Here is a 25828-nt window from a genome sequence, read left to right as displayed (position 1 = left end):
CCAGGCGACTTGCAGGTAGCTAAAATGAAACTAAAACTACTTATGACTTATAATATTTGATTATGTATAGTTGTAACAATATTTATTGAATATAAGTATAATATAATTGAATGGAAAACATTTTTCCATGCATAACTGAATGTTGTGATGGATATTTTCGCATGCATAATTACATGTTGAGGTGGGACTTATCCCATAGAGTACATAAGTGTATGCTGACACGGAATGCTTGTATGTATTTTTATTTTTTTGAAAAAGAAGAAGTGGATATAGGATACGGTACTTACATCCACTTGATGATATGAAGTGTTTGCATATATGTGCTCCAAAATAAGACAAATGGAGAACTCTTCAAGGAACAGATTCAATTTTACGTCGATTCGTATTCTTCGTTCTTCGTATGAGGGTATTGGTCTCCATTGGTCTCAGGCTGCTAATTATTACTTCCAAAACAAATGAGGAAGCCGACGATTTCTTTAACGCGGAGAGCCAAAAAAAAGTGCACAGAGATCTTGAACGGCATTTTGACAAAGTCTCCCCCCACAAAACCATGATCAGACGGCTGCTGACTAATATGGCTACCAAGACGACCTCCGTAAAAAGCTTGCCGTACCGATCATATCATTTCGTGCTGCATAGTTGGTCGCATGCATGATCGACCAGAGAAAATATGTATTGGCCGTCTGATCGGTTCTTCTAGGCTGCCGATGGAAGTTGCATTGGTCGTGTCAGACCAAGAATTCAACCATGCAAAAACAAGTCTCTCCAGAGCGTGCATGTATTCCCAAAGCGTGCTTGTTGTCGCCATTGATTCACTCCTCGTGTTCACGTTCTCTCCTTCTCCCGACCGGCCTCTATAAATGCCAGCGCTTGTCGCCAGCTGATCACACACCACAGCCAATCCTACTCACATTTGCAAAGCGCGCGCTATAAGCTCAGCTCAGCTTGATCTAGCCTACCTTCTTCCAGCTGAAAGAACCGGTCCGATTATCGGCCATGAAGATTGTGGCAGCTGACGAGCCAAGGACGAGCAGGAGGTACGCACTGCTGCTGGCGGCCCGGGACTCGGAGTACGTGCTCAAGGTGTACGGCGGCTACTTCAATGTCTTCGTGAGTGCGTTTGGCTCTGGCGACGACGGCGATGGCAACGGCGACGTCTGCGAGACGTGGGACATGTTCCGGGCGGTGGACGGGGAGCTGCCCGACCTGGACGACATCGGACGATACGACGGCTTCGTCATCAGCGGCAGCCCTTACGACGCGTACGCCGACGAGCTGTGGATACTGCGGCTGTGCCTCCTCGTCCAGGAGGCCGTCGCCGCCCGGAAGCGCGTCCTCGGCATCTGCTTCGGCCACCAGGTGGTATGCCGCGCTCTGGGCGGCCGCGTCGGGAAGGCCAGGCGCGGCGGGTGGGACATCGGCATCCGGGAGGTGGCCATGGCGGCGACGCTGCCGCCGTGGAGGTTCCTCGACGCGCTGCGGGACCTTCCCCGGTACGCCAAGATCACCGAGTGCCACCAGGACGAGGTCTGGGAGGCGCCGCTGGGCGCCGACGTGCTGGCGTCCTCGGACAAGACCGGCGTGGAGATGTTCTGCGTCGGCGACCACGTGCTGGGAATCCAGGGCCACCCGGAGTACACCGGCGACATACTCCTCAGCCTCGTCGACCGCCTCTCCACCAGCCAATCCATCACCGTGAGTGCTTCCCTCTAGCTATGTGGTGCATGATGCCATTGTCAATCCACGATATATCGGATCTGATTTGCCAGTTTGCACGTTGCAGGTGTCGTTCGCTAAGGACGTGAAGAGGCAGCTGGAGGCTACTAGCGCTGACAGGGAGTTCTGGCTCAACCTCTGCAAAAGTTTCCTGAAGGCTGAAGAATTGTACTAGCATGGTGCACATATATGATCATAAATAAACCATCTATTGGCACTAGCGGCGTGGTGTTAATTAATGCCAGCTTATTATCTGCGGTATTTGATTGGACAAAGCTTGGTCGTCAGATTATGTGCAGACTCATACAGATTGTTGTTGTTATATACATCTATATTTTTGACAAAATATTGTACATTTCTTTTTTGAGAGAGAAAAATAAAAATTTTGTATAGTTATCAGGCAGTGACAGAAAATTCGAGGACAAGCAGACCGTATGCTGACATTTGGTTTTTATTTTGGGAACCAAGCTAACTGGCGATCATTCACAAAGGGAGTACGGCATTTCAAACGTGTTCTTGATAGTTTTAGTTGTATCGGACTGATAGATTCTTTAAAGGGAAACGCTTGTCTTCGGCCGGTGTATCGCACACGAGCCATTCGCCGCCTCCTCTATACATATACGCGTATTCTTTGTGTCTCTCTTTCTGCAACACCACCATGTGTGTTGCAATTGCCTTCCGCAACAACACCCATATTGCAAAAAAAGGATGACGAACAAAATACAAATATTTTCGGCAACATTGTCTGTGTTACGATTTTTTCCTGCAACGACACTCATATTGCAAAAATAGTAAAGAAAAAAAATCTGCAACATCATCTATGTTGCAAAAGATTTTCTGCAACATACGCTTTGTTGCAAAGTATTCTGCACGGCCGACGCATAGTGCGGCCCCTCTCGAAAACAACATGATATTTCAAAAAATGTTACGTTGTTCTCAAGAAACTGCCACTCCCGACCAATTAAAATTGTCATTAAAATGTTCACAAATGTCATGCAAAACTTGTACGAACACGAACATTGACTGAATGTCATGTTGGGAATCGTAGCATAATTTTAAAATTTTCCTACGCTCACCAAGATGCATCTATGGAGTCTACTAGCAACGAGGGGAAAGGAGTGCATCTACATACCCTTGTAGATCGCGAGCGGAAGCGTTCCAATGAACGTGGATGACGGAGTCGTACTCGCCGTGATCCAAATCACCGATGACCGAGTGCCGAACGGACGGCACCTCCGCGTTCAACACACGTACGGTGCAGCGACGTCTCCTCCTTCTTGATCCAGCAAGGGGGAAGGAGAGGTTGATGGAGATCCAGCAGCACGACGGCGTGGTGGTGGATGTATCGGGTCTCTGGCAGGGCTTCGCCGAGCTTCTGCGAGAGAGAGAGAGGTGTTGCAGGGGAGGAGGGAGGCGCCCAAGGCTGTCGGTTGCCGCCCTCCCTCCCCCCCCCCTTTATATAGGCCCCCTGGGGGGGCGCCGGCCCTAGAGATGAGATCTCATGGGGGGGCGGCGGCCACAAGGGGGGGAAGGGGTTGCCTTGCCCCCCAAGGCAAGGGGGAACTCCCCCCCAGGGTTCCCAACCCTAGGCGCATGGGGGGAGGCCCAAGGGGGGCGCCCCAGCCCACTAAGGGCTGGTTCCCTTCCACTTTCAGCCCACGGGGCCCTCCGGGATAGGTGGCCCCACCCGGTGGACCCCCGGGACCCTTCCGGTGGTCCCGGTACAATACCGGTAACCCCCGAAACTTTCCCGATGGCCGACACTGGACTTCCTATATATAATTCTTCACCTCCGGACCATTCCGGAACCTCTCGTGATGTCCGGGATCTCATCCGGGACTCCGAACAACTTTCGGGTTTCCGCATACATATATCTCTACAACCCTAGCGTCACCGAACCTTAAGTGTGTAGACCCTACGGGTTCGGGAGACATGCAGACATGACCGAGACGCCTCTCCGGTCAATAACCAACAGCGGGATCTGGATACCCATGTTGGCTCCCACATGTTCACGATGATCTCATCGGATGAACCACGGTGTCGAGGATTCAATCAATCCATGCAATTCCCTTTGTCAATCGGTATGTTACTTGCCCGAGATTCGATCGTCGGTATCCCAATACCTTGTTCAATCTCGTTACCGGCAAGTCTCTTTACTCGTACAGCAATGCATGATCCCGTGACTAACGCCTTAGTCACATTGAGCTCATTATGATGATGCATTACCGAGTGGGCCCAGAGATACCTCTCCGTCACACGGAGTGACAAATCCCAGTCTCGATCCGTGCCAACCCAACAGACACTTTCGGAGATACCCGTAGTGCACCTTTATAGTCACCCAGTTACGTTGTGACGTTTGGCACACCCAAAGCACTCCTACGGTATCCGGGAGTTGCACGATCTCATGGTCTAAGGAAAAGATACTTGACATTGGAAAAGCTCTAGCAAACGAAACTACACGATCTTTTATGCTATGCTTAGGATTGGGTCTTGTCCATCACATCATTCTCCTAATGATGTGATCCCGTTATCAATGACATCCAATGTCCATAGTCAGGAAACCATGACTATCTGTTGATCAACGAGCTAGTCAACTAGAGGCTTACTAGGGACACGTTGTGGTCTATGTATTCACACATGTATTACGATTTCCGGACAATACAATTATAGCATGAACAATAGACAATTATCATGAACAAAGAAATATAATAATAACCATTTATTATTGCCTCTAGGGCATATTTCCAACAGTCTCCCACTTGCACTAGAGTCAATAATCTAGTTACATTGTGATGAATCGAACACCCATTGCGTCCTGGTGTTGATCATGTTTTGCCTAGGGAGAGGTTTAGTCAACGGATCTGCTACATTCAGGTTCCGTATGTACTTTACAAATATCTATGTCTCCATTTTGAACACTTTCACGAATGGAGTTGAAGCGACGCTTGATATGCCTGGTCTTCCTGTGAAACCTGGGCTCCTTCGCAAGGGCAATGGCTCCAGTGTTGTCACAGAAGAGAGTCATCGGGCTCGACGCATTGGGAATCACCCCTAGGTCGGTAATGAACTCCTTCATCCAGACTGCTTCCTGTGCTGCCTCTGAGGCTGCCATGTACTCCGCTTCACATGTAGATCCCGCCACGACGCTTTGCTTGCAACTGCACCAGCTTACTGCTCCTCCATTCAAAATATACACGTATCCGGTTTGTGACTTCGAGTCATCCAGATCTGTGTCGAAGCTAGCGTCGACGTAACCCTTTACGACGAGCTCTTCGTCACCTCCATAAACGAGAAACATATCCTTAGTCCTTTTCAGGTACTTTAGGATATTCTTGACCGCTGTCCAGTGTTCCATGCCGGGATTACTTTGGTACCTTCCTACCAAACTCACGGCAAGGTTTACATCAGGTCTGGTACACAGCATGGCATACATAATAGACCCTATGGCCGAGGCATAGGGGATGACACTCATCTTTTCTATATCTTCTGCCGTGGTCGGGCATTGAGCCGTGCTCAATTGCACACCTTGCAATACAGGCAAGAACCCCTTCTTGGACTGATCCATATTGAACTTCTTCAATATCTTGTCAAGGTATGTACTCTGTGAAAGACCAATGAGGCGTCTTGATCTATCTCTATAGATCTTGATGCCTAATATATAAGCAGCTTCTCCAAGGTCCTTCATTGAAAAACACTTATTCAAATAGGCCTTTATACTTTCCAAGAATTCTATATCATTTCCCATCAATAGTATGTCATCCACATATAATATGAGAAATGCTACAGAGCTCCCACTCACTTTCTTGTAAACACAGGCTTCTCCATAAGTCTGTGTAAACCCAAACGCTTTGATCATCTCATCAAAGCGAATGTTCCAACTCCGAGATGCTTGCACCAGCCCATAGATTGAGCGCTGGAGCTTGCATACTTTGTTAGCATTCTTAGGATCGACAAAACCTTCCGGCTGCATCATATACAACTCTTCCTTAAGGAAGCCATTAAGGAATGCCGTTTTGACGTCCATCTGCCATATCTCATAATCATAGTATGCGGCAATTGCTAACATGATTCAGACGGACTTCAGCTTCGCTACGGGTGAGAAAGTCTCATCGTAGTCAACCCCTTGAACTTGTCGATAACCCTTAGCGACAAGTCGAGCTTTGTAGATGGTCACATTACCATCTGCGTCCGTCTTCTTCTTAAAGATCCATTTGTTTTCTATGGCTCGCCGCTCATCGGGCAAGTCAGTCAAAGTCCATACTTTGTTTTCATACATGGATTCTATCTCGGATTTCATGGCTTCTAGCCATTTGTCGGAATCCGGGCCCGCCATCGCTTCTTCATAGTTCGAAGGTTCACCGTTGTCTAACAACATGATTTCCAGGACAGGGTTGCCGTACCACTCTGGTGCGGAACGTGTCCTTGTGGACCTACGAAGTTCAGTAACTTGATCCGAAGCTTCATGATCATCATCATTAACTTCCTCCCCAGTCGGTGTAGGCACCACAGGAACATTTTCCTGCGCTGCGCTACTTTCCGGTTCGGAAGGGGTGACTATCACCTCATCAAGTTCCACTTTCCTCCCACTCAATTCTTTCGAGAGAAACTCCTTCTCCAGAAAGGACCCGTTCTTGGCAACGAAGATCTTGCCTTCGGATCTGAGGTAGAAGGTATACCCAATAGTTTCCTTAGGGTATCCTATGAAGACGCATTTTTCCGATTTGGGTTCGAGCTTTTCAGGTTGAAGTTCTTGACATAAGCATCGCATCCCCAAACTTTTAGAAATGACAGCTTAGGTTTCTTCCCAAACCATAATTCATACGGTGTCGTCTCAACGGATTTCGACGGAGCCCTATTTAAAGTGAATGCGGCAGTCTCTAAAGCATAACCCCAAAATGAGAGCGGTAAATCGGTAAGAGACATCATAGATCGCACCATATCCAATAGAGTGCGATTACGACGTTCGGACACACCATTTCTCTGAGGTGTTCCAGGCGGCGTGAGTTGTGAAACTATTCCACATTTCCTTAAGTGTGCACCAAACTCGTGACTTAAATATTCTCCACCACGATCTGATCGTAAGAATTTTATTCTCCTGTCACGTTGATTCTCAACTTCACTCTGAAATTCCTTGAACTTTTCAAAGGTTTCAGACTTGTGTTTCATTAGGTAGACATACCCATATCTACTTAAATCATCAGTGAGAGTGAGAACATAACGATATCCTCCGCGAGCCTCAACACTCATTGGACCACACACATCGGTATGTATGATTTCCAATAAGTTGGTTGCTCGCTCCATTGTTCCGGAGAACGGAGTTTTGGTCATCTTACCCATGAGGCATGGTTCGCACGTGTCAAATGATTCGTAATCAAGAGACTCCAAAAGTCCATCTGCATGGAGCTTCTTCATGCGCTTGACACCAATGTGACCAAGGCGGCAGTGCCACAAGTATGTGGGACTATCGTTATCAACTTTACATCTTTTGGTATTCACACTATGAACATGTGTAACATCACGTTCGAGATTCATCAAAAATAAACCATTGACCAGCGGGGCATGACCATAAAACATATCTCTCAAATAAATAGAACAACCATTATTCTCGGATTTAAATGAGTAGCCATCTCGAATTAAACGAGATCCAGATACAATGTTCATGCTCAAAGCTGGCACTAAATAACAATTATTGAGGTTTAAAACTAATCCCGTAGGGAGATGCAGAGGTAGCATGCCGACGGCGATCACATCGACCTTGGAACCATTCCCGACGCGCATCGTCACCTCGTCCTTCGCCAGTCTCCGTTTATTCCGTAGTTCCTGTTTTGAGTTACAAATATGAGCAACCGCACCGGTATCAAATACCCAGGAGCTACTACGAGTACTGGTAAGGTACACATCAATTACATGTATATCACATATACCTTTGGTGTTGCCTGCCTTCTTCTTGTCCGCTAAGTATTTGGGGCAGTTCCGCTTCCAGTGACCACTTTCCTTGCAATAAAAGCACTCAGTCTCGGGCTTGGGTCCATTTTTTGACTTCTTCCCAGTAACTGGTTTACCGGGCGCGGCAACTCCCTTGCCGTCCTTCTTGAAGTTCTTCTTACCCTTGCCCTTCTTGAACTTAGTGGTTTTATTCACCATCAACACTTGATGTTCTTTTCTGATCTCTACCTCAGCTGATTTCAGCATTGAATATACCTCAGGAATGGTCTTTTCCATCCCCTGCATATTGAAGTTCATCACAAAGCTCTTGTAGCTTCGTGGAAGCGACTGGAGGATTCTGTCAATGACCGCGTCATCCGGGAGATTAACTCCCAGCTGAGACAAGCGGTTGTGCAACCCAGACATTCTGAGTATGTGCTCACTAACAGAACTGTTCTCCTCCATTTTACAGCTGAAGAACTTGTCGGAGACATCATATCTCTCGACCCGGGCATGAGCTTGGAAAACCAATTTCAGCTCCTCGAACATCTCATATGCTCCATGTTTCTCAAAACGCTTTTGGAGACCCGGTTCTAAGCTGTAAAGCATGCCGCACTGAACGAGGGAGTAATCATCAGCACGCTGCTGCCAAGCGTTCATAACGTCTTGGTTCTTAGGGATTGGTGCTTCACCTAGCGGTGCTTCTAAGACATAATCTTTCTTGGCTACTATAAGGATGAGCCTCAGGTTCCGGACCCAGTCCGTATAGTTGCTGCCATCATCTTTCAGCTTGGTTTTCTCTAGGAACGCGTTGAAATTGAGGACAACGTTGGACATTTAATCTACAAGACATAGTGTAAAGATTTTAGACTAAGTTCATGATAATTGAGTTCATCTAATCAAATTATTTAATGAACTTCCACTCAGATAGACATCCCTCTAGTCATCTAAGTGAAACATGATCCGAGTTTAACTAGGCCGTGTCCGATCATCACGTGAGACGGACTAGTCAAGATCGGTGAACATCTCCATGTTGATCGTATCTTCTATACGACTCATGCTCGACCTTTCGGTCCTCCGTGTTCTGAGGCCATGTATGTACATGCTAGGCTCGTCAAGTCAACCTAAGTGTATTGCGTGTGTTCCGAGGCCATGTCTGTACATGCTAGGCTCGTCAACACCCGTTGTATTCGAACGTTAGGATCTATCACACCCGATCATCACGTGGTGCTTCGAAACAACGAACCTTCGCAACGGTGCACAGTTAGGGTGAACACTTTCTTGAAATTATTATAAGGGATCATCCTACTTGCTACCGTCGTTCTAAGCAAATAAGATGCAAAAACATGATAAACATCACATGCAATCAAATAGTGACATGATATGGCCAATATCATCATGCTCCTTTGATCTCCATCTTCGGGGCACCATGATCATCTTTGTCACCGGCATGACACCATGATCTCCATCATCATGATCTCCATCATTGTGTCTTCATGAAGTCGTCACGCCAACGATTACTTCTACTTGTATGGCTAACGCGTTTAGCAACAAAGTAAAGTAAATTACATGGCGTTATTCAATGACACGCAGGTCATATAAAATAATAAAGACAACTCCTATGGCTCCTGCCGGTTGTCATACTCATCGACATGCAAGTCGTGATTCCTATTACAAGAATATGATCAATCTCATACATCACATATATCATTCATCACATCTTTTGGCCATATCACATCACATAGCACTTGCTGCAAAAACAAGTTAGACGTCCTCTAATTGTTGTTGCAAGTTTTTACGTGGTTTGTAGGTTTCTAGCAAGAACGTTTTCTTACCTACGTATGACCACAACGTGATTTGCCAATTTCTATTTACCCTTCATAAGGACCCTTTTCATCGAATCCGTTCCGACTAAAGTAGGAGAGACAGACACCCGCTAGCCACCTTATGCATCTAGTGCATGTCAGTCGGTGGAACCTGTCTCACGTAAGCATACGTGTAAGGTCGGTCCGGGCCGCTTCATCCTACAATGCCGCCGAAACAAGAAACGACTAGTAGCGGCAAGAAGAATTGGCAAACTCAACGCCCACAACTGCTTTGTGTTCTACTCGCGCATAGTAACTACGCATAGGCCTGGCTCATGATGCCACTGTTGGGAATCGTAGCATAATTTTAAAATTTTCCTACGCTCACCAAGATGCATCTATGGAGTCTACTAGCAACGAGGGGAAAGGAGTGCATCTACATACCCTTGTAGATCGCGAGCGGAAGCGTTCCAATGAACGTGGATGACGGAGTCGTACTCGCCGTGAACCAAATCACCGATGACCGAGTGCCGAACGGACGGCACCTCCGCGTTCAACACACGTACGGTGCAGCGACGTCTCCTCCTTCTTGATCCAGCAAGGGGGAAGGAGAGGTTGATGGAGATCCAGCAGCACGACGGCGTGGTGGTGGATGTATCGGGTCTCTGGCAGGGCTTCGCCGAGCTTCTGCGAGAGAGAGAGAGGTGTTGCAGGGGAGGAGGGAGGCGCCCAAGGCTGTCGGTTGCTGCCCTCCCTCCCCCCCCTTTATATAGGCCCCCTGGGGGGGCGCCGGCCCTAGAGATGATCTCATGGGGGGGCGGCGGCCACAAGGGGGGGAAGGGGTTGCCTTGCCCCCCAAGGCAAGGGGGAACTCCCCCCCTAGGGTTCCCAACCCTAGGCGCATGGGGGGAGGCCCAAGGGGGGCGCCCCAGCCCACTAAGGGCTGGTTCCCTTCCACTTTCAGCCCACGGGGCCCTCCGGGATAGGTGGCCCCACCCGGTGGACCCCCGGGACCCTTCCGGTGGTCCCGGTACAATACCGGTAACCCCCGAAACTTTCCCGGTGGCCGAAACTGGACTTCCTATATATAATTCTTCACCTCCGGACCATTCCGGAACCTCTCGTGATGTCCGGGATCTCATCCGGGACTCCGAACAACTTTCGGGTTTCCGCATACATATATGTCTACAACCCTAGCGTCACCGAACCTTAAGTGTGTAGACCCTACGGGTTTGGGAGACATGCAGACATGACCGAGACGCCTCTCCGGTCAATAACCAACAGCGGGATCTGGATACCCATGTTGGCTCCCACATGTTCCACGATGATCTCATCGGATGAACCACGGTGTCGAGGATTCAATCAATCCGTATGCAATTCCCTTTGTCAATCGGTATGTTACTTGCCCGAGATTCGATCGTCGGTATCCCAATACCTTGTTCAATCTCGTTACCGGCAAGTCTCTTTACTCGTACCGCAATGCATGATCCCGTGACTAACGCCTTAGTCACATTGAGCTCATTATGATGATGCATTACCGAGTGGGCCCAGAGATACCTCTCCGTCACACGGAGTGACAAATCCCAGTCTCGATCCGTGCCAACCCAATAGACACTTTCGGAGATACCCGTAGTGCACCTTTATAGTCACCCAGTTACGTTGTGACGTTTGGCACACCCAAAGCACTCCTACGGTATCCGGGAGTTGCACGATCTCATGGTCTAAGGAAAAGATACTTGACATTGGAAAAGCTCTAGCAAACGAAACTACACGATCTTTTATGCTATGCTTAGGATTGGGTCTTGTCCATCACATCATTCTCCTAATGATGTGATCCCGTTATCAATGACATCCAATGTCCATAGTCAGGAAACCATGACTATCTGTTGATCAACGAGCTAGTCAACTAGAGGCTTACTAGGGACACATTGTGGTCTATGTATTCACACATGTATTACAATTTCCGGACAATACAATTATAGCATGAACAATAGACGATTATCATGAACAAAGAAATATAATAATAACCATTTATTATTGCCTCTAGGGCATATTTCCAACATGTCAAACATACAACATCGACTAATATGTGCCGAATAAGCTTTCGAAATACATCTCCTATTCTTGTTTCTTTTTCGCGAGAAAACTTCTGATCTATTCATTTTCAATCATGACAGTACAATGAACACGAGAAAAAAATAAAATTACATCCAAATCTCTAGAACACCTAGTGACGACTACAAGCACTGAGGCGTGCCGAAGGCGCGCCACCGACATCGCCCTCCCACGTTGAAACCGTGCAAAACTTGTTGTAGTAGACAGTCGAGACGTTGTCGTGCTACGACCCCACACTACTAGGGAAAACCTAATACACAGAATCTTACCAGTAGCGCGGGACAAAAACAAGCGCTACTACTACTTACCACTAGCGCGTGGCAAAGAAACGCGCTGCAGCTAAGTTTATAGCAGTGGCGCGTCTCAGGGAAGAAGCGCTAGAACTACAATTCCCCTACTGTTGTCGCCAGGTTACCATTAGTAGTAGCGAGCTTAATCAAAGCGCGCTGCTGCTAAGGTTGTTATAGCAGCATGTTTCACGCAGAAAGCGCTACTGCTAATGAAAGGAAAATAAAATAAAAAACATATAGAAAAGTAAATGAAAATGAAAGAAATAGAAAAAGGGAAGGAAAAAAAGAAAATGTGAAGGAAAACAAATGAAAAAGGGAAATAAAGGAGAAAGGCGTAGTAGCAGCGTGTTTTCAGGACAGGCGCTATAGCTAACTTAGCAGTAGCGCGTTCTCTCACCAGCGCTATAGCTAAGTTAGCTATAGCTAATGTCTCAGTAGCGCTTTTCCTGGAACACCGCGCCCTCCTTCTTCCCCACGGCCACTTCCCCCAAATCGAACTCATCTGCTCTCGCCGCCGTCGTCGCCCTGCATCGCCGTCGGCCGCCGCCCGCTCTCCCGTCGCCCTCCGCACACCCTCGACGCCGCCCTGACCTCGATGCCACCCTACATCCCCGCCCTCCGCCGCGCGCCCAAGCCCCGACCCCGACCTCGACGCCGCCTGCCCCTCCCCCGGCCGCTCCCTAACTCCGCCGGCACCCGAGGTGAGCACGCCTACACCTCCTCCTCCTCCTCCTCCCCTACCTCTGCCTACCTAGGGTTTCTAGGGTTAATCGAATTTTAGAGTGCATCAAATTAGTTAGGGTTCATAATATTAGATGCTAATTAGGGCAGTAGTTCCTAGGTAGGGTTCATCTAACTAGTTAGTGCTTGTAGATGCTTAAGAACTAGGGCACTAGTGTTTAATAGAATTAGTAAGAAAATTAATAGAACTAGTTGAACTAGTTTATTTTTAGTAAGAACTAGTGTATTTTTAGTAAGAAAATTAATAGAACTAGTTGAACTAGTTTATTTTTAGTAAGAACTAGTTTATTTTTATTTACAGTAAGTGTTTAGTTGAATTAATAGAACTAGTTTATTTTTAGTAAGAAAATTTATATTTAGTTGTTATTTTTTTAGTTAAAGCAATTATTCCCGCATCGACGTTGACGATGCCTATCCCGCATACTCGTCGTCGACTCGGGGGAGGACACCTGCTTAATCAGAGGGGCCATGTCCGGGACTGGGCTCTGCCGGGCTGGTACTGGGAGGTGCTACCTGCCGGGGGCGTAGCTTGGTGAGGAGCCAGCCCGTCGTTGACCTGAACCTTCTTTGGTGGCGGTCACGTGGGCCAGTGACGGTGCAGAGGCTTGAGGACCCCGCGGAGGTGGTACATCACCGTGTCAGCGAGGAGGACGAGCACGTCCGTCGCTACATGGTTGCGTTGGAGGGAAGGTTCTCCAATACCTGGCAGGTTTTTCAGGGATCTCACTGGAGCTATGATCCTGTGATGGTTCCTTCTCTTTGGGTGTCCACCGCCCGCGCCGATACCCGTCGTTCGCTAGGGTTTTAGTTGTATTAGTGATGTTATATGTATGATACTATTCGAGATGTATTAGTGATAATATTCGACGATGTACGGATGCAAGAGATGATTTAGTTTTGCTTATTGAATGCATGCTAATTTGAATACTTATTTATTTTACAATTTGATTTTACTTATTGAATGCTCAAATTGGAGAAGTACTCCTATTTTGAATGCTCAAATTGGACCCCACTATGTAAGGCTTATGCATTTGATTAGTTGATAGCTTATAGAGTTTTTGTTTTTGCAGAAATCAAGGAGCACCTCCATCATCCCCGCCGTTGTCCCCGTCACCGATCCCCTCCGACCTCGAGGTGAGACCAACCAAATCTTCATGTCAATATGAGTCCTATAAGATATTTTGAAATGTTTTTGTTCATATTTTCCACCATTGAAATGCAATGACCATCAAGTTTGAATGCTCATATGATGTAGATAAAAACATGTATATCTTGTGTTGCTCAAATAGGATATGTGCTTGCCCAAGTGGTCGGTCATGTTTGCAGGTTACACCTCCGAGTGGCCTATGTTTTGCCGGAGTGTTGATTAATTTCCGTTCCGGCAAATTTCAGGCACTTGATATGTCCTTTTTTAGCAAAGGTCATGCCGGATTTTTCCGTGAATTTTGGCATGACTTGTGCTAGAATATGTAGGAAATATCGAGTGGCCTGGATTTTCTAGAAAGATAATTAAACGACATTTTGGGTTGACTTTAGATCTGCCGAGGCTCCATCATATATGAGAGGACGAAGAATCCTGACTGTTGTCGTGGGGGTCGCTTCTCCTTCGTTCCTGTGTGCTAGACATTTTTGTGTAATGCACTCGGGGACGAAGGGAGGAGTGACCATCACCGACGGTCGAATATATACACCACGTGAGCTGAGAGTTTTCAAGAAAAGACTCGGCAGACCGATAGTCAACCCGTGATGAATAATAATGATCTAATTTAGTTTTTGTAGTACATATATTTAATTGTACAAGTTTAATCTTTGAATTATGAACATAGGAAATGTCGTCATTGGATGACGAAAGTCTCCCGGGGGAGTGCGACTGGTGCAACGACGACCGAGGTCTGTGCGACAGGCCTCACCTGGACGAAGATCGGCGCTTCAGAATTAAGCTCCAGGAGACCTTCGATGTTTGAAACGGTACGCAACGACAACAAGTGTTTTTTTCGTAATTAAGCTCGACTTCAACTATTTCAATGTGTAATTTTCATCTTTTAAAATTCGACTAGCTTATCACATGCCATGCAAGACGCTGTGTCTTGGAGATGATGGATTTTGAAGACCATGAAAGTTTCGAAACAAACAAAAATTCACCTAAGGACCCATCATGGTATGGATTTTGAAGTAAATCTGTACAATTCTGAGAGCGCAACCCAGTTTGGTTGCACAAATTGGGAAGCACTTTGGAAGATGTATGGTTTTTATGAGGGTATGCTTGTCACCATGGATCTTGGTGATCCTGACATCGACCAAGACAATATGGACATTTGGGTCCTTGTTGATACGCTTTCAATTCTATCGCTATGTGAGTTTCTCAAACATAGTTATTAACTAATTTATATTGTTTATTTCAAAATAGTTGACAACTTGTTTCCATTGACAACTTATTTTCATTCTTCAAACAATGTGCGGAAGATGGTAGGCAGAACTTACTACACCGATGACTCAGAATTAACTTATCAGGAGAAAAAACATCTGATCGCATTTTGTACTGATCTTGAGAATTACAATATCTGTTATCAAACTCGTCCACATTATGGTCAATACGTGCCACTAGTGCACGTGTTGAACTACGGTAACATCCATGGAGATGCCATGGTAAGATTTTTTACTATTACGACATCCGTGCATCTTTTGCATACTTCTAAAACTGAACTACATTGCTAACTACGAAGTTATTACTATGTTTTTCAATAGAAAATCCCAAAGGATTGTGTGCCTCATCTGATATTTCAGAATGGTCGCCTTGATGTTTTGAACATACAGCCAGGTCATCCTACGAATCACACCTGTCCATATCGTATTTCTAAAACCGGTGAAGTCATGATAATCAAAGAATGGGAAAAAGTATGGTCAGTCATAGGGAGGTTCTTGGAAGCAGCATTGTGCGAAAGGCAAGAATTGGAGACAAGATAATCTCCATTCTCCATAATGGAGAGTCAGGGCCTATCTTGTTTTATGCTGTTTTACCTACGAGAAGGTAGTAGGTCCTATGAGAGAGAAGTAGGTCCTAGGTACAATGTTTATTATGTGGTACAATGTGTTAGAGTTGATGATAAGGAGGAGTTGTGATTATGACTAGTGACCAACTTGCTATGTGATGTCTCATTGATGAAAACGATGATCATAAGGAGGTGTTATATGACAATGATGTATTATGATGATAAGTTGTTAATGATATGATGATGATGATATATATATATATATTATATCATTGGGTGAAAGAACCGCAGATTAGTTTCAAGTGGATGTCACTTGAAACTAGTCCATGGTTCTTTCACCCAGTGATGTAATAACTCATTATGATGTAAAAACAATCTCTAAATTGCTGCTGTATGAAAACTTGTATAAAGGTGTATGAATACAATATGAAATAAAAAAATAATACAGAATAATAGTAGCAGCACGGGCTGTGAGAAGCGCTACTAGTAATTACCAGTAGCGCCCTTTCCAGGAAGCGGTACTACTAAGTGGATATAGCAGTAGCGTGGGTTAACCCACGCTACTGCTTACCTTTAGCTGTAGCGCCGTACCAGTAGCACTGCAGCCCGCGTTACTGGTAGGCCTAAAACCCGCGCTACTGCTAGGTTTTTCCCTAGTAGTGCCAAAGGACCGGCGCACCAGAATATCAATCGCCGCGGATGAAGAAATGTGTAGATCGGAAGGATTCAACTTGAAGACACACAAATATAAACGGACAAAGACCGGATCCGGATAGATCCATGGAACACTATCACCGACTGAATCCGTGAGATCCGCCGGAGACACACCTGCACACGCCCTCCGACAATGCTAGATGCACCACCGGGACGGGGGCTACACAGGGAGAACCTTGTTCCATCTTCAGGAAGCCGCCACGCTCATCTTCCAAGGGAGGCAGCCCGGTGCATGTAGCTCCCGCTTGCGGAGGGTCCGGAGAAGGCTCCGACCACTTTGGGTCTATTGTAACTGTCTCATCTTCCTAAACAGGACAAAAACCCTAACAAAATTCAAAGAAACATCTAAAAATGGAGCCTTCTCACTAACAATGGTTGGATGCATCCGCCTCCAACGCTAAGGCCACCAGATAAGATACGGACCGGCGGCGCCAAAAGAAGGAGGAACCCTAGGCTTTTTTTGAGAGGCGGCGGCGGCTGGGTGTCGAGGCTGCAGGGTACTTTTTTCTTTGTTTTCTCCTCCTACTCTTGTTCTTGTTCTGTCATTGTCGTCCCTAAGTGGTTTCTAGACCTGCTTCTAAAAAAAAGGTTCTAAGAAGAGAAGAACATGGTGCTTCAAGAACAGACGAGTAGAAAGAGGAACAGACTTAACGGTTTCAACACAACACTACCGTTTTACTAGACACTTGTCGAAGCCAGCGACTATTCATTGAAATATCTGTACCCCAAAACAGTCCCATAGCATGTATAATGCTTTCCTAGATCATCTACAGCGGGACTTGGCAAATACAACCCCTTAAACACCCGCAGATGCGCCCGAACGCGGCGGCGGACACTGACCAGTCAAACCTCAAATTTTCCTTCTCACAACCCTACACCTCAATTACCATACCTCAAATCCATATAAACTCATGCGACTACGTAACGATGCATTACACACATTGTCCGGCTACTACATCACTAACATGCCATCGGACTATCAAAATTTGGCATGTTTGGCTATGGTGGACAAGATCATCCACCGCCGCCCTTGCCCTTCCCGGTGCCCTTGCCGTCCTTGTCCCGGAAGTATCGGTTGAAGACGCGGTAGAGATCAAGCCGGATCTACTCGTCGCCGGAGCTGTTCGACCCGTCGTAGTCCTCTTTCTCCTTCTTGGGTGGCAGTCCGACCATTGCACGGACCGCCCGATTCTTCTTTCAGGTGAGGGCGCACGTGCTCCTCTGCTTTCTCGTCTTTACAATGCGGGCGCGGATGGCTTCCTTGTCTATGGCAGCCCGCGCTACCGCACTAGCCGCCTCCTCCACCGCCATGTTGGCAGCGAGGTGGGCCTCCGCCACCCTTATCCTCTCCTTCCAATGGCGGGCACACCGGTCCTGGTGGGACTCATACTCCGTCGGACCGGTGATGGGGAAGGAGAGATTTGAAGGCTCCCGGGACCGCGATGATCCAGCCTCGAAGGATCCGAGTGCCCGATGCACCGACGCTATAGAGTCGCGCCGGACAGATCCTGCCGTCAGCCAGGCGATGTCCTCCTGGGAGCAGCGGAGTGCTATGCAGATGGCCATTGCCTCCTCCAACCCGCATGGGATGACACCCCAGTCGAGGATCCGGACTAGTCGGAGTCAGATCCGATCTCCGCCATGCCGGAGAAGGCCGGAGATCGCCGAATGAGAGCAATGGAGTGAAGTGGCTAGGCTTTTGTCCGGCGAGCGGATGTGGAGGAATATTTGTGGTATCAGGTGGGCCAACATGGGCCAGGGACGACGTGACGGACGCGCCCCATATCCGCTCCATATTTAGGCTGGATATGAGGGGTGCCGGTCAGACCGGGCGTTTGAGGGTCCCGCCCGGGGCGCATTTTTGTGACAGGTCAGTTACCGGGCCGTCCGCCCGGACGTTTGAGTGAGTTGGGGGCGTCCGGCTGTAGAGGCTCTTACCATGCGAATACAAATATGTGTGTACTGATATACGTGCGCGAATACATGAAATACACAAACAAATTTCTGAATTTTGACGTGGATCAGTGTCCCACAATCTGCATGTCCCTCCACTTCATATATCATATATGTGCTCTGAAATAATACAAATGGAGAACTCTTCAAGCAGCAGTTTCATTTTTATGTCGATTGTTGTACTTTGTTCTTCATGTGATGACTTAATCTCTCCATTGGTCTCAGGCTGCTAATTATAACTTCCAAAACAAATGAGAAAGCTCGATTTTTTTAACGTGGAGAGCAAAAAAAGTGCATAAAGATCTTGAACGGCTCTTTGACAAAGTCTCCTCCACAACACCATGTCAGACGGCTGCTGACTAATATGGCGACCCAAGACGACCCGTCCGGCTCCGTAAAAAGTTCCTCCACAACACCATGTCATATTTGTACTGATCATATCATATAATGGTAGTACAAAATTGGTCGCATGCATGATCGACCAGAGAAAATGTCGGCTCTTCTTAGGCTGCCGATGGATGTTGTGTTGGTCGTGTCAGACAAAGAATTTCAACCATGCATGGTCGTCCATCCGAAAAGGAGTCGGGTCTCCCCAAAGCGTGCTTGTTGTCGCCATTGATTCTCTCCTCGTGTTTACGTACTCCCATTCTCTCCAGCTTCCGATCGACCTCTATAAATGCCAGCGATCGTCTCCAGCTGATCAATCACTACAGCCAATCCTACTCATTAGCAAAGCGCTATAAGCTCAGCCCTGCTTGGTCTAGCCTTCTCCTTCCTGCTGCAAGAACTGATCCGGTAGTCCGCCATGAAGATCATGGCAGCCGATGATCAGCCAAGGAGGAGCAGGAGGTACGCGCTGCTGCTGGCGGCGCGGGACTCGGAGTACGTGCTCAAGGCGTACGGAGGCTACTTCAATGTCTTCGTGAGTGCGTTTGGCTCTGGCGACGACGGCGATGGCAACGGCGACGTCTGCGAGACGTGGGACATGTTCCGGGCGGTGGACGGGGAGCTCCCCGACCTGGACGACATCGGATGTTACGACGGCTTCGTCATCAGCGGCAGCCCTTACGACGCGTACGCCGACGAGCTGTGGATACTGCGGCTGTGCCTCCTCGTCCAGGAGGCCGTCGCCGCCCGGAAGCGCGTCCTCGGCATCTGCTTCGGCCACCAGGTGGTATGTCGCGCTCTGGGCGGCCGCGTCGGGAAGGCCAGGCGCGGCGGGTGGGACATCGGCATCCGGGAGGTGGCCATGGCGGCGACGCTGCCGCCGTGGAGGTTCCTCGACGCGCTGCGGGACCTTCCCCAGTACGCCAAGATCACCGAGTGCCACCAGGACGAGGTCTGGGAGGCGCCGCTGGGCGCCGACGTGCTGGCGTCCTCGGACAAAACCGGTGTGGAGATGTTCTGCGTCGGCGACCACGTGCTGGGAATCCAGGGCCACCCGGAGTACACCGGCGACATACTCCTCAGCCTCGTCGACCGCCTCTCCACCAGCCAATCCATCACCGTGAGTGCTTCCCTCTAGCTATGTGGTGCATGATGCCATTGTCAATCCACGATATATCGGATCTGATTTGCCAGTTTGCATGTTGCAGTTGTCGTTCGCTGGGGATGTGAAGAGGCAACTGGAGGCTACTAGCCCTGACAGAGAGTTCTGGCTCAAGCTCTGCAAAAGTTTCCTCAAGACTGAAGAATCATACTACTAGCATCGTGCAATATTGGATTGAACAAAGCTTGGTCGTGAGATTATGTGCAGAACCATGCAAATTGTCGTTGTTACATCTATCTTTTTATACGTAAAATGTTGTCGTTAACAGGCAGGGACGGAAAAATTCAAGGACAGTCAGACCGGATGCTGACCACTGGTTCCTATTTTGGGAATCCCGCTTGGACGCAGCATAGAAAACTATTTGCTGTTTATTTTAGTGTGATGATGCCGAAGTAAGACCATGAAATTATGTCCAACCTTTTTCATTATGATCGAGTCTGGATTATGACCTTTTTTTTTCTGTCAAAGGCTGCTTGTCTTTTTTTATCCGCTGAAAAGGCTGCTTACTTTCTGCAGTCAACCGGCCATATTTCTTCAGTTTAACAGGGTCCAAAGTGACGGCGTTTTTCAAGATACTTGTGACGATACTCGTACCATAGGTTGGCAATTGTAAGAATATCATTGCAACCATGCATGGAACTTGTCAAAATACCACCGCCAACACGAAATTTGTTAAAATACTACTGCAAAAAAGAAACGTACAAGAATACCACTATATACCGTTGTGGTCATTTTACCATTCTAACAAAGGGTAAATGCATTTGACCGAGGTCAATTTGAAATACTACCAAGGTCTAAAACAAGCTATAAGTTCATTTTTTTACAAACTCAGGTCGCTTTATTACTTTACAAGACAGATACATCGTCCATCAGCCACCTTACAATTGATGTCGGTGGCTCCTCTAGCCGTGTTGACCGCGGCATCAAGGCTGCTAGCCGATCTAACTCATGAGGGATTACATGTCTTCCTTAGGCACAGAATGAAAGAAGCCGAAGTATAACCTAGGGAAAGAACACCATAATTTGCATAAATAGCAGCCGTTTCTAAGGCAGTGAAGCCCCCTTCATCGTGTTTATGACCTCCACGCCTTCTGATTCTTCCACCACCAAGTTCTGGATCCCGAGTTGTGATGCTAGAATTGGACCATGTCTAAGAGCATATGCCTACGTCATCGCCGCGTCTGCCACATGCTCAAGGAAATCATTGGAAGCAGGAGTGAATCCTCCTTTCTCATCCCAAAGAACAGCACTCACAACACCATTAAGATTGTTTGGGTAATGTGGCGTCGACATTGAGTTTAACATAACTCTAGCCGGTCTCATCCATCCCCTTATCTAGATGCCGGTACTCTTCTGCCTCGACTTCCAGTAGTTAGTCATTACTATAATGGCTTTATTGAATGGAATTACCTCGTGTACGATGGTTTTCCATCCAATTTTCGATACAAAAGGAGAGATGCCCGCTTCCGTACGTTGTGTCCCACAACACCAGATCAGTCTGGCCGTACAAAGGTCATATGAATTTTGATCATACGTGTAGCGGCTCTCTTTATAAACGAAAGTATTTATAATAATTCATCTTGAATTCAACGGCTGACATGCGACCCTGATTGAGAGATAAAGCAAAGTTATCCAAGTTGTGAGCCTAGTACTTGGAGCTCCTTCCTTTATGGATGATCTGACATGATGAAAAGTCATTGAGCAAGCTTAGATCTCTTGATGATAGCCCATGCAAACCACCCGACCAGCCCTGCCAAACACCACAGTCATAGCAGAGTGGTAGGATTAGCGACGCCATTGAAGACTAATTCTGACGCTCCTATGTAGACACTGTTATGATCACGGCATACAACCCCAATCACTCCCTTTTCCACATGTCTGACTTACATCTCCGTCTAATGATTTTCACCATATACCGTGGAGACAGTATCCAGCTTGACCCTATCCGAGAGAGAGATTGAGTTGGTGCATCATGAGTTGATGACTTCACCAAGGCAACAAGTTCTACTCTATAGTTGTTGGTGAAGCTGAAGGAAATATGCCCTAGAGGCAATAATAAGTTATTATTTATTTCCTTATATCATGATAAATGTTTATTATTCATGCTAGAATTGTATTAAACGAAAACATGATACATGTGTGAATACATAGACAAACAGAGTGTCACTAGTATGCCTCTACTTGACTAGCTCGTTGATCAAAGATGGTTATGTTTCCTAGCCATATACAAAGAGTTGTCATTTGATTAACGGGATCACATCATTAGGAGAATGATGTGATTGACTTGACCCATTCCGTTAGCTTAGCACCTGATCGTTTAGTATGTTGCTATTGCTTTCTTCATGACTTATACATGTTCCTATGACTATGAGATTATGCAACTCCTGTTTACCGGAGTAACACTTTGTGTGCTACCAAACGTCACAACGTAACTGGGTGATTATAAAGGTGCTCTACAGGTGTCTCCGAAGGTACTTGTTGGGTTGGCGTATTTCGAGATTAGGATTTGTTACTCCGATTGTCGGAGAGGTATCTCTGGGCCTACTCGGTAATGCACATCACTTAAGCCTTGCAAGCATTGCAACTAATGAGTTAGTTGCGGGATGATGTATTACGGAACGAGTAAAGAGACTTGCCGGTAACGAGATTGAACTAGGTATTGAGATACCGACGATCGAATCTCGGGCAAGTAACATACCGATGACAAAGGGAACAACGTATGTTGTTATGCGGTTTGACCGATAAAGATCTTCGTAGAATATGTGGGAGCCAATATGAGCATCCAGGTTCCGCTATTGGTTATTGACCGGAGACGTGTCTCGGTCATGTCTACATAGTTCTCAAACCCGTAGGGTCCGCACGCTTAAAGTTCGATGACGATTATATTATGAGTTTATGTGTTTTGATGTACCAAAGGTAGCTCGGAATCCCGGATGTGATCACGGACATGACGAGGAGTCTCGAAATGTTCGAGACGTAAAGATCGATATATTGGACGACTATATTGGGATACCGGAATGGTTCCGGGTGAGATCGGGATAATACGGGAGCACCGGGAGGTTATCGGAACCCCCCGGGAGGTATATGGGCCTTAATGGGCTTTAGTTGAAAGGAGGGGAAAGGAGCATGGGAGGGGGCTCCCCCCCCAAGCCCAATCCGAATTGGGAGGGGGGCCGGCCCCCCCTTTCCTTCCTCCCTCCTTCCTCTTCCTTCCCTCTCCCTCTCCAAATAGGAAAAGGAGGAGTCCTACTCCCGGTGGGAGTAGGACTCCCCCCTTGGGTGCGCCTCCTCCCCTTGGCCGGCCCTCTCCCCCCCCACCTCCTTTATATACGGAGGAGAGGGGCACCCCATAGACACAACAATTGATCTCTTGGATCTTTTAGCCGTGTGCGGTGCCCCTCTCCACCATAGTCCACCTCGATAATATCGTAGCGGTGCTTAGGCGAAGCCCTGCGTCGGTAGAACATCATCATTGTCACCACGCCGTCATGCTGACGGAACTCTCCCTCAAAGCTCGGATGTATCGGAGTTCGAGGGACGTCATCGAGTTGAACGTGTGCAGAACTCGGAGGTGCCGTGCGTTCGGTACTTGATCGGTCAGATCGTGAAGACGTACGACTACATCAACCGCGTTGTGCTAACGCTTCCGCTTTCGGTCTACGAGGGTACGTGGACACACTCTCCCCTCTCGTTGCTAGGCATCACCATGATCCTGTGTGTGCGTAGGAAAATTTTGAAATTACTACGTTCCCCAACAGTGGTATCCGAGCCAGGTTTTATGCTTAGATGTTATATGCACGAGTAGAACACAAGTGAGTTGTGGACGATACAAGTCATACTGCTTACCAGAATGTCATACTTTGGTTCGGCGGTATTGTTGGATGAAGTGGCCCGGACCGACATTACGCGTACGCTTACGCGAGACTGGTTCTACCGACGTGCTTTGCACACAGGTGGCTGGCGGGTGTCAGGTTCTCCAACTTTAGTTGAACCGAGTATGGCTACGTCCGGTCCTTGAGAAGGTTAAAACAACACTAACTTGACGAACTATCGTTGTGGTTTTTGATGCGTAGGTAAGAACGGTTCTTGCTCACCTCATAGCAGCCACGTAGAACTTGCAACAACAAAGTAGAGGACGTCTAACTTGTTTTTGCAGGGCATGTTGTGATGTGATATGGTCAAGGCATGATGCTAAATTTTATTGTATGAGATGATCATGTTTTGTAACCGAGTTATCGGCAACTGGCAGGAGCCATATGGTTGTCGCTTTATTGTATGCAATGCAATCATCCTGTAATGCTTTACTTTATCACTAAGTGGTAGCGATAGTCGTAGAAGCATAAGTTGGCGAGACGACAATGATGCTACGATGGAGATCAAGGTGTCGCGCCGGTGACGATGGTGATCATGACGGTGCTTCGGAGATGGAGATCACAAGCACAAGATGATGATGGCCATATCATATCACTTATATTGATTGCATGTGATGTTTATCTTTTATGCATCTTATCTTGCTTTGATTGACGGTAGCATTATAAGATGATCTCTCACTAAATTTCAAGATAAAAGTGTTCTCCCTGAGTATGCACCGTTGCAAAAGTTCATGCTGAGACACCACGTGATGATCGGGTGTGATAGGCTCTACGTTCAAATACAACGGGTGCAAAACAGTTGCACATGCGGAATACTCAGGTTAAACTTGACGAGCCTAGCATATGCAGATATGGCCTCGGAACACTAAGACCGAAAGGTCGAGCGTGAATCATATAGTAGATATGATCAACATAGTGATGTTCACCATTGAAACTACTCCATCTCATGTGATGATCGGATATGGTTTAGTTGATTTGGATCACGTGATCACTTAGATGATTAGAGGGATGTCTATTTAAGTGGGAGTTCTTAAGTAATATGATTAATTGAACTTAAATTTATCATGAACTTAGTACCTGGTAGTATTTTGCATGTCTATGTTTGTTGTAGATAGATGGCTCGTGCTGTTGTTCCGTTGAGTTTTAATGCGTTTCTTGAGAAAGCAGAGTTGAAAGATGATGGTAGCAATTACATGGACTGGGTCCGTAACTTGAGGATTATCCTCATTGCTGCACAGAAGAATTACGTCCTGAAAGCACCGCTAGGTGCCAGACCTGCTGTAGGAGCAACACCAGATGTTATGAACGTCTGGCAGAGCAAAGCTGATGACTACTCGATAGTTCAGTGTGCCATGCTTTACGGCTTAGAATCGGGACTTAAACGACGTTTTGAACGTCATGGAGCATATGAGATGTTCCAGGAGTTGAAGTTAATATTTCAAGCAAATGCCCGGATTGAGAGATATGAAGTCTCCAATAAGTTCTACAGCTGCAAGATGGAGGAGAATAGTTCTATCAGTGAGCATATACTCAGAATGTTTGGGTATAACAATCACTTGATTCAACTGGGAGTTAATCTTCCGGATGATAGCGTCATTGACAGAATTCTTCAATCACTGCCACCAAGCTACAAGAGCTTCGTGATGAACTATAACATGCAAGGGATGGATAAGACAATTCCCGAGCTCTTCGCAATGCTAAAGGCTGCGGAGGTAGAAATCAAGAAGGAGCATCAAGTGTTGATGGTCAATAAGACCACCAGTTTCAAGAAAAAGGGCAAAGGGAAGAAGAAGGGGAACTTCAAGAAGAAGAACAAACAAGTTGCTGCTCAAGAGAAGAAGCCCAAGTCTGGACTTAAGCCTGAGACTGAGTGCTTCTACTGCAAGCAGACTGGTCACTGGAAGCGGAACTGCCCCAAGTATTTGGCGGATAAGAAGGATGGCAAGGTGAACAAAGGTATACGTGATATACATGTTATTGATGTGTACCTTACTAATGCTCGCAGTAGCATCTGGGTATTTGATACTGGTTCTGTTGCTAATATTTGCAACTCGAAACAGGGACTATGGATTAAGCGAAGATTAGCTAAGGACGAGGTGACGATGCGCGTGGGAAATGGTTCCAAAGTCGATGTGATCGCGGTCGACACGCTACCTCT

General features: G+C 47.0%; 2 protein-coding genes across 2 annotated transcripts; both read left to right on the top strand.

Annotated features, from left to right (window-relative positions):
- The first annotated feature begins 996 nt into the window (after positions 1-996).
- Positions 997-1891, top strand: LOC123120583 (gamma-glutamyl peptidase 3-like). Its single transcript, XM_044540588.1, has 2 exons — positions 997-1695; positions 1784-1891. The coding sequence occupies exons 1-2, from the start codon at positions 997-999 to the stop codon at positions 1889-1891; spliced, it is 807 nt and encodes a 268-aa protein (XP_044396523.1).
- A 17163-nt stretch (positions 1892-19054) lies between these two features.
- On the top strand, positions 19055-19955 carry LOC123120582 (gamma-glutamyl peptidase 3). The gene is made up of 2 exons (XM_044540587.1): positions 19055-19756; positions 19845-19955. Exons 1-2 carry the CDS (start codon positions 19055-19057, stop codon positions 19953-19955), a joined length of 813 nt encoding a protein of 270 aa, XP_044396522.1.
- Positions 19956-25828: the final 5873 nt, after the last annotated feature.

The sequence above is a fragment of the Triticum aestivum genome, chromosome 5D (genome assembly GCF_018294505.1).
Source record: "Triticum aestivum cultivar Chinese Spring chromosome 5D, IWGSC CS RefSeq v2.1, whole genome shotgun sequence".
In the NCBI taxonomy this organism is placed as follows: Eukaryota; Viridiplantae; Streptophyta; class Magnoliopsida; order Poales; family Poaceae; genus Triticum; species Triticum aestivum.
Note: the sequence above shows the minus strand (reverse complement) of the source record. Positions and strands in the feature narration are given on the sequence as shown.